The 13,262-nt window shown below is 55.9% G+C and overlaps 1 protein-coding gene across 7 annotated transcripts in view; it reads right to left on the reverse strand.

Annotated features, from left to right (window-relative positions):
• Positions 1 to 243: 243 nt before the first annotated feature.
• Tspan9 (tetraspanin 9) overlaps positions 244 to 13,262 on the reverse strand; it is a 198,105-nt gene continuing 185,086 nt past the window's right edge. For all 7 annotated transcript variants that reach the window (XM_026407251.2, XM_026407252.2, XM_026407254.2 and 4 more), the window contains 6 exons: positions 7,356 to 7,547; positions 6,961 to 7,035; positions 5,695 to 5,796; positions 4,955 to 5,086; positions 4,489 to 4,572; positions 244 to 3,673 (listed from right to left, as the gene is read on the reverse strand). In XM_026407251.2, coding sequence (XP_026263036.2) covers positions 3,602 to 3,673; positions 4,489 to 4,572; positions 4,955 to 5,086; positions 5,695 to 5,796; positions 6,961 to 7,035; positions 7,356 to 7,547 — 657 coding nt within the window. In that variant the 3' untranslated portion in view covers positions 244 to 3,601. The remainder of the gene's footprint in view (positions 3,674 to 4,488; positions 4,573 to 4,954; positions 5,087 to 5,694; positions 5,797 to 6,960; positions 7,036 to 7,355; positions 7,548 to 13,262) is intronic.

The raw sequence follows: 13,262 nt of genomic DNA on the forward strand, positions 1-13,262 counted from the left end.
CACCCAAGGAGTCAGGATTCCTTAGGTACCCACAGAGGGGACTGAGACCCTTCCCACACCCGTGGGGAACCAGGACCCTGGGAGGGAGATGAGGTCCCCGCTGGGGAAATGTCCTGGATGTCCTAAGACTGGAGTCCGGGGACTCTTGGGGCCCTTCACACCAACCAGTATAATGAACAGATCAGTCACAGCTAGATGAACAAAATGCACCATGAAGAGACAGTCTGCTTGTGCTTTTGACGCGTTACCAATTTTTATTTAAAAACATGCTAAAAACATGGTGCTCAATAAAGCCGGGACCGGGATGAAGGGGACGCACATGTAGGGCACTGCAGGCAGAAAAGTGCATTTGAAACCAACAAGCGTGCACTCCAGGCTCTCCTGTGCTGCCCGGGGACAGCGGGCAGGGTGTGGACAGGAGGCCCACACTCCTCAGAGACACCATTCGAGGCAGGGAGGCCAGGACCCACCCTGGACCACTGCCTCACAGTGGTAGAGAAAAGGGAAATGGGAGAATGGAACACCAGAGGGGTCGCTGGGCTCTGAAGGGCTGAGGGGGAAAGAACAGACCCCAAGCACCTGGCACCCAGCTCCCATCCTGTGCCATGTCCCTGCTAGTTAGCACCTCCACCCGAGGGTGGGCAGGGGGCTGGAGAGGAGGAGACAGCCACTCCATCCGTCTGTCTACTCTGTAGCCACCCAAACCTGGAGGCCTGGCTACCTAGTTCCAAGTCCAACCAGAACACGTGCGAGGGGGTCTGGGGTGTGTTCAGCGACCTTTCCAGGGCGAGGGCCCAAGATGCAGGCCCAGGCTGGTAGGAAGGCTGGTGGCACTGATCCAGCTCAGAGAGCGTGGCTGCGCAGGGGAGACCTGCACCCTGACACCCACCGCCAGCCACCCCAAGGCAGTTCTCAGCCGTGAGTTCACCTCCTCGGCACGATGGCTTCAAGGAAAGGCTGAGTCACATTAGGCATTCCCTTGAAGTCGCCTGCAAACCCTAAGGGACTTTGTGAGTCAGGTCTGTAAATTGCTTGCATCAGACCTAATTGAACTCACTCTGACTTTGGCAAGGGAGGGAATTCACTCGGCGGGATTTGGCCCCAATGAGATCACAGTAGGGAGAAATGGAGAAGACACTGAGCCACCTTCCTGGCCTTCCAGGTAGTGTGGGAACCATTCTGCAGGATGGTCAAGGGCTCAGGAGAACTCCTGCCCTGGCATGGAGACTTCCACCCCACGTAGACTCAGCAACATGAAGGAACAGGTGAGGCAAAAAGGCAGTTTGGGGACTTGTGGACAATGTTTGCACATGGACGGATGAGGAGGGGAGGTCAGTGGGGGGGAGGAGGGACTGCGGCAAAGGCTCCAGAGCAAGAGGCCACCCTGAAGCACTCCAGAAACAAGATTGCCAGGGAGGCTAGACACCCCCTAACATACTAGGCTTTTGCTGTGGATAGTAACAAAAATTAAGAATTGCATTGATAGGCATAAATGAATGAACCCATCCCCACCACCAAAAACATAGGCACCAGGTCTCACTGTGCTCCAACACTCATTGCTGAGTGTCTGCATTTGGGGCCCTAGGGAGGCAGCTGCTGCTCCTTACCAGAACAGGCCAGAGCAGCTCTACTCACGTTGCCCCACACGCCCCAGGACCCACCCCGCTGCGATGTCCATCAGTGCCAGGCTCTTGTCTCAGGGAAGTGGTTTTCACTCTGTCCTACTTACTGAGACCACTCTGTTTTCCACTCCCACCCCCAAAACATGAATCCTAAACACACCAAAAGTCCTGCGCTCCTGGTCCCGATTTCTATGTTAGTGAAGGTGAGTGGAGAGTGACTGGTTGGCTGGTGGCCGTTTCAGCTCTGGGAACAGACAAAGCAGGTGGAGTTTGGTGAGAGATCTAGACAATGAGCAGGGAAAGGCGGCTGCCCACACAAGGCCCCACCCAGTGACATGCCTGGCCCCTAGAGAGCCCCGAGGTGACCTTTTCAAGCTCAGTCCTGTGGATTCTTGAGTTTTTAAACTATAAAACATTAAACAGAGGAGCCCCAGTTCTGGCGGGGATGCCCTGCTATAGCTGAAAACCCGCCTGTTGGTCTCCGCACCCAGGTCTGTGTGTGCCAGGACCGACTGCTCTTTTCCTGGGACCTCTGTGACAAGATCCCCCAACCTCTGGGGTTTTCTGTATCTCATCTCCTTGGGATGATACAAGATGTGGTGGCCACCCACCCCTATGCGGACAGCAATGAATCCCCGAAAGGAGATGAGGGCCCTGGGAGCCACGTGGTCCTGTCCCTCCTCCCCCAGCAAGGCAGTCAGCTGGGATAATCTGGCAGGGACAGTCATGTGTGCCAGTTCAGCCTCCCCCTCCTGATGGGCCTGGGTCCTCTGCCACCATCTGAGCAGCTGACCATGAGGACTGCTTCCCTCTCCTAAGGTAAGTGACAATGAATGTGAGCAGGTTCCTGAACTAGAGGGGTGTGTCTCAGAGTCTGCGGCAGGAATGTCTGTGAAAGTAACAGGGGTTATGGGACCTGGGCATGAGTCGGAAGGGAAGCCACCTAGGCCAGCAGAGGGAGGAAGAAGGCCACACTAAAAACTGCTCACCAGTGAAAAGCACAAGGCTCTGTCAGCTTTGGCCACAGTCTTGGAAAAGCCCTTCACCAGCCACCTACCCAGGAGGACCCCCAGCCCACCCCACCACTGCTCTGGCCTCCCTGGCTCAGTCAGCAAATGCCACTGCCCCTGTGCAGGACGCCCTGTCATGCCCACATGATGCTCCTTTGTCTTTCCTGCCTTTCCTGGGCCCCTATTCACAGATGCCAGGCCTCAGAGGGCCGCATGCTAGCCATCCCCCCTCCTTCCTGGTACATCTCAGGCAGAGCCTGGTGCATCCCACCCAACAGCTTCAGGAGTCTCTGGATGGAAACTGGACGGACGTCCCGTCTCCCCTCCCTTCCCCACCCATAGGAGAAGGAAATTCAAACTGTTAAAGAAATCAACACAGTAAAAAGTTATAAATCAGAAAAGCTAACCCTAAACTTATCTGAGAGATAATATTCCTGAATAATCGTAATCAGAGTAAAATAAAATAAAAAAGTTACGCTGTAAGGTATAAAAAGCCTGGGCAAGATGCTCCAGCGGGCGGCGGTCGGACCCGCCCTGGCCAGCTCTCCGGCTGGGCGGTATGGACGGCAGTGGCCTCCGCAGGGGCAGACTCTCCCCCGGGGGGGGGGGGGGAGACACTCTGCTCCCCACCCCACCTGGGGACAAAGTGTCAGTGTGAGGAAGGCAGCAGGTAGGAACCCATCAGTGCTGGAGACTTCCTCCTTGGCGTCCCCCAGCCCACCCTGTCGTCTTTGGCAAATCGCAGGTGCAGGAATCCAGGTGTCCAGTGCCCCAAGGTCTCTGCGTGCTGCCTCCCACTGGGCCCTCCGCCCTCGGAGAAGTCTGAGGCTGAGGTGGGTGGGCAGGGGGAGGGCAGACTGGGGAGGTGGGGCAGGGATGGCAGTCTGGAGGGCACAGGCAGGGGACGAAGTTCAGATCCTCTTCCCTGGCACAGCATCCGGGTGGGACTGGGCGCCCCCGCCAGCCCGCTCACGCATCATATTTTTTACCCGTCCGGTGGATGTGCTGGAACAGGGTCATGGAGAAGGCCATGCCCAAGATCTGAAAGACAAGGGGAGGGGCTTAGATGGTGGCTCCAGCAGCCCAGGATCTGGCCTCAGCCTTGGGAGCCCTGGGAACGTCACAGGGCACCCAGCACAAGTGGAACTAAACATGCATGTGCTGGGAAATGCTCTGGGGTGAAGAGCCAGCCCAGGTTACCAGGGGACACAGCACAGGGACACACAGGTGGACTCCAGCTCAGCTGCTCAGAGCTCTGCGTACAGAGCCCCTCTGCCACTGCCCCCCTCCACAGATGACACGTCAGAGGCTGGTGTGAAGGCTGAAGGCATGAAGGATCCGACCCTGAATGACTCAGGAGCCAACAAGAACCACGGGGAAAGAGGGAGGTGGTGGCGATGACAGATGAAATTCACACCGAGTCTCATGCTTAGTTCTAGAACACTGGACATGAGGCCTCAGGCAGAGGTGCTTGGGACAATGTTAGTACTTGTTTGTGTCCTTTGACCTCAATCTGAAAGGGGGTGGTGACCTGGACAAGCACAGGAGGAAGAAGGGGGGCAGCTGTGGCTTCCTGGTCACCACATAGTCTGCCACTGCTCAAGTCGTAAAGCTGGTGGCCAGGAGACACTGTGTGTGTCTTCTCTGGCTCGAGTGCAACTAGAAGATCATATCGAACGACACCAACACCAACAGCCTGGTGCCAGCAAGCGCAGAGCGCGATCTTGCTCATCCCACCCCAGCTGGATGACAACTGCTGGATAGAGCCCCGCCGTGCGCCAACAGGTGACTTAATGCCCCCCTCCTCGGGTCAGGTGCAGTAGAGGTGCTCCGTGGCTCCTCGGGACGCCCCTCACCTGCATAATGAGGATGCACATCCCCACGGTGCCCAGCACGTGCTTATTCTCATCAAACCACATCTTCACTTTTTCGTAGCAGCCCTGGGGAGCGAGACGCAGGTGAAGGTCCCGGCATGACATGAGCTCCCCCAGCTCAGCCCCACTTCACTTTCCCTGCCAGGCCCTGTCCTCACCCACACCTCCTGGCCCTCGCTGACCCTCCATTCTGGTCCTCCTTCCTGTGAGCAGCCTCACCCCACCCAAGGTTCCCCCTACAAGGTACACAGCCACAGACCCCCTTCAACCCTTAACCTGGGACTCTCCCAACTTGGGGCCCAGCATGTGTGGGCGAGTGTGTACACACACCCCTGCCTTTTGACTCCACCCTGGTGTCCCCGCCCACTCCCCAGAGAGCCCATCCTTGTGCCTGTGCCCGTCATCCCCGTGCCAGGCCCTGCACCACGTGGCAGACCCCAGGACTCACCGTTTTCCACAGGGGCGTGGTGGCATTTCGCCCACAGCCCTGGGAGTTCTCCATGCAGCAGCGGTCGGGAACTGTGTTCTCCCCCAGGACTGGGTACCAGTCCGTGTAGTCAGTGACCCCACAGCAGTGCATCTGCCCAGCAGAGATGGAAGGAGTGGTGAGAAGCACCCAGCCAGCCCTGCCCACCCAGGCCGTCCCCTGCCTGGGCCAACCCCAACCCCTTGAAGCAGCCGTGCTGAGGTTCAGGTCAGAAGACAAAGGGCCTTCTTCTGGCCCTTCCTTGGGCTGTGGTAGAGCCCTGGGGGAGGCAAGCAACTGTTCCAGTCCCCTGCTCACCCAACAGCACCTCCAGCTCTTTGCTTTGTGGTGCAGACCAACCATCCCAAGTTGGTGGCTCGTAGGTCCACTGGCCAGTTCTCAGGGCTTAAAGTGGGGTGTCGGGAATACTGATTATTTTCCTCTTAGAATCAGAGCTTGTTGCCTGAGCCGAGCACAATCATAGCGGCCAATCCTTGTGAGATAAATCCTACAGTTCACCCCAAAGCCAAGCCACTCCCAGAGCTCCCTCAGGCCTGTCCACTCCTGTGTCCGGGCCCCCTGGCCTCCGTGCTCACCTCCTCATCCCTCTTCTGCTGTATCCCATGGTATAATGCCTGATCCATTTGTTCAGGCAAACGCCACCTGGATAGGTGGCCTGAAGGCCCGGCCACCACCCCGCCTTCCGCTGGCCTTGCCCTCACCTCGGCCTGGATGATGTTCCAGGCGTTCTTGAGCCCCACGTTGTTCTCGGTGTTGTACAGCCGCAGCCCTTCCTTCAGGTCCTTCTTGGCGTTCTCGTTCACCTGGGAGGTGAGCACCGCAGGTTGGAGGGGGCCAGGATACGGTGTCCGTCCCTGACCCGGGCCAGGCCGGCCAGGACTGGGCAGGGGGCTCCCGGGTGGGGGAGGGAAGGCAGCAGGGATGGGGGCAGGGTGCTTGGGCTTCAGTCTGCCCCAGGAGCATCATCACCTGCCACCTCTAGAGCCAGCACTGCCACAGGACGAGGAGAGCAGGCGGCACGCCCCCAACGCCTGCCCAGGACCACCACCCACACCAGCCACTCTGTCCTGACATCTTCCCCACACACTGCCCCACACCCTGGGCAAACAGGGTGGCCGATCAGTCGCTCTGATCTTATGGCCACCTCTCGAGCAAGTACCGTGGCCTCTCTCTCCTCAGCTTTACCAGTGCTATTGGAATAAGAAAGTCCATTTTGTGAGAATTCAAGGACAAGAATTCTTATAAAGAACCAAGAACAGGGCTGACACAGAAATCTCCTCATGCTGTTTCTTTTCCCTTTCACAGATGCAGAACTAAAGAGTTATTGTTCCGAATCCTAATGACACCTGTAACTTTCTGTGTAGTTTGGGCAACTGCTTCCAGAACCAGGAAACAGACATGCATATAGGTATAGGGAGCAGATCAGCAAAAGGGCCTCGAAGCCCAAGAAACCGGCACATGGGTGGCCGCTCTGCAACACCACTGAGAAGATGCTCCAAGTGGCCACAAACCACCCGTCCTCGGAAGGTGGCTGGGGCTCACTCTGGCCATCCTTCTAATCTGAGGTGCTGTCTGAGAGCAGCGGTCTCTCCTGGAAGGTCTCTGGGGATGTAGCTACTCTCTACTGTTAACCCTACTCGACCAGAGTCCCCTGGAAAGTGCCTCCGGTATGGGGGAGCTCCCTGGAGGGCGAGGCAGTCGACTGCCACCCTGGGTAACTTGGGATTCTACTTCTTAAGACTATATACCACATCGAAGTCCCCAACTGGCTCCAAACTCACCTCACCTTCCATCCAGGTCTTTCCTGGCTGCCTTTCCTAACTCCTGGGTCAATTCACTTTCTTCACAGGTAGAATCTGTCTACACTGTCCTCTGGCCAGGGGAAGGACCCTGGCTTGTCCCAGCCCAACCCCTGGGCCGTGACGGCTATGAAATTCTGTTCACCACTCCCTTGCTGGAAGGCTTACCTTGTCCATGTAGACAAAGAAGAGGATGAGCAAAATCAACTCTGCAAGCAGGATGATCAACAGGACGATGAAAAACTGGAAAGAAAAAGTCCAGGCATGGGCACAGGATAATGGTGATGGCCAGGGGCAGGTGCAAATGAGGGACGTGGGAAGGCAGCACCCAGGCAGGGTATCCCAGGTCTGGGAGGGGCCACCTCCTCCCAGGGAAACCCAGAGAGACCGCGAGTCTAAGGGGAGAGGGTCAACTCGGGTCAGGCACAGAACATTCTAGAAGCAATTTCCCTGGGCTCAGGTTGGGCACCCGTTGGCTTATGTTCTAGGTCTTGCCCATTTCTATTGCCCAAGTTCAGGGAGACCTGGAGTTCAGAGGGCTGGGGACAGGGGGCCCAACTCACACTGAGGAGGAGGCACTTGTTTTCCTTGATGGCCCCCAGACAGCCGAGGAAGCCGGTCACCATGACAATGGTTCCTATGGCAATGACTAGGTTGGCTGCAGACAGCGAGGGGAAGCTGGGGGAGAAGGTGGCAAAGTTGCCTTGGGACACGGAGAGCCAGATGCCCACTCCAAGCAGCCCGCAGCCACAGAGCTGGAGAGAAAGGAAAAGCTCATTAGACCCACACTTACACGCCTGTCCCTGGAAATCCAAGGGCTGCATGTCCCCAGCCCTGAGACACAAGACAGGTGAGAGCAGGGCCAGCAGCCAGGTTATGGTCACAGACCCAAAGCACGAGACCTAGATGAATCCCACCAATCCGTGCCTCAGCCTCCCCATTTGGTGAAGGGGATTAGACCAGATTCATGAACCTCATCAGTTCACGCTCAGGATCAAATTAAATAAGACAGAGGCAAAGCAGGCCACAAACACCTCAAAGGTCCTAGATAGAAACAAGCACTGAGGCTGTTCCACTAGATAGAAAAGAGGCCCCACCAGGACAGAGGCCAGGAGAGGGGCATGTGGCCAGGGGAAGCACGTGAGGACTTGTCTCTGCACTGGGAGAGAACGTCGGGGTCTGGTTTCTCAGAAGGAAAACTTGCTGCGGGTATGTCCTGTTGCCCAACCAGAAGAGCCATTTGCCACTGTTCTCAGAAGCCTGAAGAACAAATTTCCCCAGACAGAGGGAGAAAAGCTCTCACGGGGCCAGCTGAGGGGCTGCCGAAGTACAGGAGGTGGGAGTTCACGGCTGCCCTCGGTACCCCTCAAACTAAGCCAGCCACCAGCGTGATGGACCCCAAAACTGACCCTCCTCCCCGCACCTCTGGGCTGTGACAGAAGCCAGCAGCTCCGCCTGGAGAAGCTTCCCTTTCATTGGCGGTAGATCTCAACATCTGCCTCATTATATGCTCCATGTAGCCGATACTCCCCGCTCCCTGCACTGGCTCAGGGGACATGTACTGAGTTTGAGGAGCCAATCAATCTGTCAACCAATCTTCATTATCTACAGCGTGCATCACCCCACACCAGAAAAGCTACAGGCACTTTAGAGACCTGCCTTCCAGGGGCCTCCATTCTGGCTGGAAGGGGGGAATAAAAACACAGCATCTACCACCCTGGGGCAGTACACGCTGGTGCCAAAGAAATGCTACAGGGGTCCAGAGGAGGAGATGAACTTGGGGTAGGATAGAGGGTAAAGAACATTCCACACAAGGAAAATTGTAGATGGTAAGGGCTTGGGAGTCACAGATTTTATACTCAGCTTCAGCCTGTCCTGGCTATAAGATCTCTTGAAAACTTATTGAATTAAAATAATATTACCCTCCTACTGGACTGTTGGGAGAACTCAAGTGAACTAAAGTATGTGAAGTGGCCAATGCCAGGCACCATTTGCTGAGAAGGAATTTACTGAGCATCTACTATGTACCTGGAACTGTACTCATGGCTGTGGCCCCTTGAAGCAAACACAGACCCTGTTTTCAAGTTGTTCTCGTTCAGGGATAAACCACAGATGTGGCCAAGACAAGGTAGTTCACAATCAGGCAAAGAGTCATATGCCCAGGAAAGTGAAGGGAAAGGGCAGCAGTGCCCCTGGGGGACAGCATTTCCTTCACTCATTCAGCCCACAAACCCACACTGGGCACGGAGTTACTAAGTGCTGGCCCTGTCCTACGCACTGGGAAGATGGCAGGAAACAGTCCCAGCACACTCTGCCTTCATGAAGAGATTCCTATGGGGACATAAATACGACACTAGCAAAGAGATGAGTTTTCAATGATATAAACCAGGAAGAGAAATAAGGATGTGAAAGAGTTTGAAAGTCACTGGATACAGGATGGGAAAAGAAGGATCATGGAAAAGGTGGCATGTGAGGAGCAACCCAAAAGAGAGGGAGAGTGAGCCACAGAGACATGTGGAGATGGAATGTTCTAGAAAGGGTACAACAAGTGCAAAGGCTGTACAGGTTGTAAAGAGCCTGGCCAGCCAAGCTGCCAGTGGCTGCAACACAGTAAGTGAGGAGTAAGCACGGTAGGGGACGAAGGAGGCGGGGTGGCCCGGGGACAGATGAGACAGGATCTGGCAGGTAGGTAGATGTGGGTGTTCTCAGCGTGTTCCTGCAGCTGCAGAATGACACCATCTGATTGATGTCTTCAGGTGACTGTGGCTGATGTTCTGAGAAAAGACCCTGGAGGGCAAAGGAGGCAGCCAGAGAGCAAGGAGGAGCTACTGGGGGGGGGGGGGGGGCTAAGAGCAGGTTGTGACATCCCTGGTGGTTCTGGAGGAGCAGTGAGAAACGGTCCAGTGTGACACGGACAGTATTGACAGGACTTGCTGGGCCCTGAAGAATAAGCAAGACTTTGATAAGTGGGGAAACTGAAAGGGGGCCCAGGCCATGCATGGAGGGAAAAATAAGATAGGGGATATCTCCATGTGTTACTAAATCAGAGATGGTTCAAGGAGCCATAGGAGATCAGTTAAGTAAGTTGAACAACTGCCTGGGTCCCCCTCACGGTGGAGAGCAGCCCCAGGTGGAACCAGGTCAAGGTTCCCCAGGAATGCACTTGGCTGAAACCAGGCATCATAGAGCTTTGGAGGGGGCAATGGGTGTCACCACCCTCTATGACCACTAGGTGGCGCTCCAGCCCGGCTCAGAAGCTCTTTGAATTTTCCCTTGACATGTGAAACTTGCATCCAACTTGTCAACTGACTTTCTTCAAATCTGGTCAGTTTCTGTGCTGCCGTCTCAATTTTTCTTTCATTAATCATACCCTGAAAAATTCATGATTTTCAGGTTGAAGATTTATAGCTAAAAGTCAGACACTGGAATGAGAAAGCTGAAAACTGATATAGCAGGCACTTGCCACCAGTAGAACAGCCTGTGAAACAGACTTGACTTTGGGACCCATGGAGTTGCAGGATGCCCCCACCACCCTGCAGATGGAGATGCATAGGTGTCCCAGGCCCCAGAGCCTGGAGGTCCTCGGAGCATAGCCCTTCTGCTCACTGGGAGCTGGCCGGGGGTCCCTTCTGCACCTGAGTCTCCATTTCCCCGGGGTGGCAGGCAGGGACCTGCTGTGATGCCTAGCAGCCCCTCCCTGGGAAACCTCAACAGTTCAGAACTTTCTGGGGACTGGTCATCTCTTTCAATTCGTTCTCCAACTTCACGTTCCACATTCTCTGACGTGTTCTGCAAGCTTCTCAGACACCCTGTCCAGATGCCTCCTACTGGGGGAACAGAGCCAATGCCTTGTCCCCACACCTTGCTTCCCTTCTCACCACGGTCCCACGAGGCCCCAGGCTGAGACCCAGGCAAGATCTGCTGCCTGTGAGTGCAGCAGTCCCTGTCCATAAGCAGCCTGTCCCTAAGTCCTGACAAGCCTCCTCTCACAGCCCTCACGCCTGTTCCCTGCTTCCCATGAAGCCGCACCCCCAGCTCTGGGGCATCGCACACAAATGTCTGTTGCTCAATGAGGCCTGCACGGGGCAAGGTGGTACCACACACATCCCCGCTGCCACACTCCTGTATCTTCAGGGTCTCCTGCTAAAATGAACCCTCTGTCCCCAGTTTTGGAAAACCTAGCACCAGCAGAGCCTCCAGGCAAGAAGAAAACACAAAGATCAGGCCTTAATTTAACAGACAGGGAACCTGCAGGGGGATGGACACATGGCCAGGCTGGAATGGGACTTCGCCTCCTGAGTGTGCGGGCAGGCTCCTACACCGTCTCCTCCCCAGGAGACCTGCGAGCATTTGCTACATCTGGAGAGGTCCCGCGGCACTCCCTGCCTCTGGTTTCTGTTTCTCGGCCCACATAGAGCTGCCTGGATCTTCTTTCCAAATGCCTCTTGCCACACTGCTCCCTGGTGTGACCTTAAGATTCTGTAGCTCTCCAAGGCCCAATTCCTTTAAACTGTGGGATTTAGACTAGATCACTGCTCGGGGCCCTTCCAGCATGATCCCAGCCAAGTCTCAGCCAACTGCTCTCATCCCCTAGGCCAGTGGTTCTCCAGCAAGAGCAGTTGCTCCCAGGGGGGCACGCAGCAGGGCTGGAGACATTTTTGGTTATGCTCCTGGCATGCAGGGGGCAGAGTCCACACATACTGCTAAACACCCACAGTGCTCAGGACAATCCCCCACAGTAAAGAAAGGCCTGGCTCAAATTGTCAATAGAATTCCCCATGCCAGGCACCCCCCACCCCCGGCTGTCAACTCCTTGGGAAGACAGCTGTGGGGAAAGGAGAGCTGGCTAAAGACAGGGCTGGTTCTGAAGGAGATGTCACGACACCCGAAAAGTGCTGGAGGTGTCCAGATGGGGCAGGAGCAGGTGGCTGTGAGCAGGGGGAGCAGTGGACAGCAGAAACAGGTCTGTTGTAGAGTTGGACAGCAAAGCCTGCCCTGGACAGGCGGGAGGTCAAGAGGACAGTACAGGGGACAGGGAGAGGGTGAGGCAGGGGTGGAAGAGGAGAGGAGCAGGGCAGGGAAGTGGCCCCATGTAGAGGGAGCCAAGCACAGGAAGGAGGCACGGCCTGGGGCGGCACATTCCACTCAATGCCAGAAGCTTAGCGGGTGGCATTCGGGAAAATTCCCTTCCCAAACCAGAGGTTTGTCTCAGCTGTGATGACCGGGCTATAATCAAGTCCGAGGCTGGAGAATCTGGGGCGAGGCAGGGTGACTCAGGGAATTGGGACCCAGCCAATGTCAGCAACGACTGGCCCGAGGTCACCAGCCACCCCTGGTGTGGTCCAGGCCTGGCCAGTGCCCTTCTCCAAGCAGGGTCAGGCTTAGGGAACCTTCTGAGCAACAAGCCTCCCCTTCCCCTTGCCCACGTCCCCAACTGAGGCCATTGCAAAATAGCTTCCATTAAGGCTCCAAATAAATCCACATCCAAATCTGAGAAGATAAATTCTACCCTTGCATTTGCCCAGAACCTCTGTGAGGGCCGGGTTTGGTGTCTGTTTTGTTCGTGGTTACATCCCTGTGGCCTTGAACAGCACCTGACTCTTAGCCATGCTGGGCCTCCCCTTTTCCAGAGGTATCCTGTCTCTGGAGCTCGCAAGCCAATGAGACACCCAAGGGTGTCCCTCAGCTCCCTGGGGCCCACCCAACACATGCACAGCAGGTAAACCGAGGCCCAGGCAGGCTGTGTCGGGCTGCAGGCCAGCTCTCCACACGCCCTCACTTATTAAGGCAGTGCTCATCAGCCTCACGTCCCCACAGCCTTTCTCCTCATCTTCAATTTAAATCATATTGATTTGTAGTCTTAATATATGGATCTGCCATGTGTCCTTATGTATGGGCCACCTGGGCACCATTTCTCCAGCAATAGGGCCTGCACACTGTCCTCCCTCCTGACATCTACCCCAACCTGCCTGAGCTCAGGACAGCCACTACCCATATCCTCTCACAGCCCAGTCTCTCACCAGTGTGCAGGTGGCTCCTCCCGGGAATGACCTGGACTGCACATCAGGGGCCCCCAACCTTTGGGTAGACGTGACCCACCCTCACCAAACATGATCCAGGATCCAGGTCCATGGATCATCCATTTTCTTCCACCATAAGGTCCAGAACATGTCTGGAATACTCAACATTTGTTCCATGGATGGATAGATGAAGAGGCAGATGGACAGATGGACAAATGGAAGAGGGTTTAGGTGGGTACAGGACCAGATCTGGACACCTACAACCACTTGAAAACGAAGCCCTCTATGCGTCCGTCCTATCCTCCCAACTAGAACCCCCAGTGCCCCCAAGTTCCTGCCACCCCCCCTCTTCAGCTCCTCACTGGCCTGGGGTGGTGCCTGCTCACTAGGCAGCCCCGTCAGAGCCCTGGGCACCCTCCTGTGCTCACAGGGCCTCGTCAGACAGCAGGC

Source organism: Urocitellus parryii, chromosome 5 (assembly GCF_045843805.1).
Source record: "Urocitellus parryii isolate mUroPar1 chromosome 5, mUroPar1.hap1, whole genome shotgun sequence".
Taxonomy (NCBI): domain Eukaryota; kingdom Metazoa; phylum Chordata; class Mammalia; order Rodentia; family Sciuridae; genus Urocitellus; species Urocitellus parryii.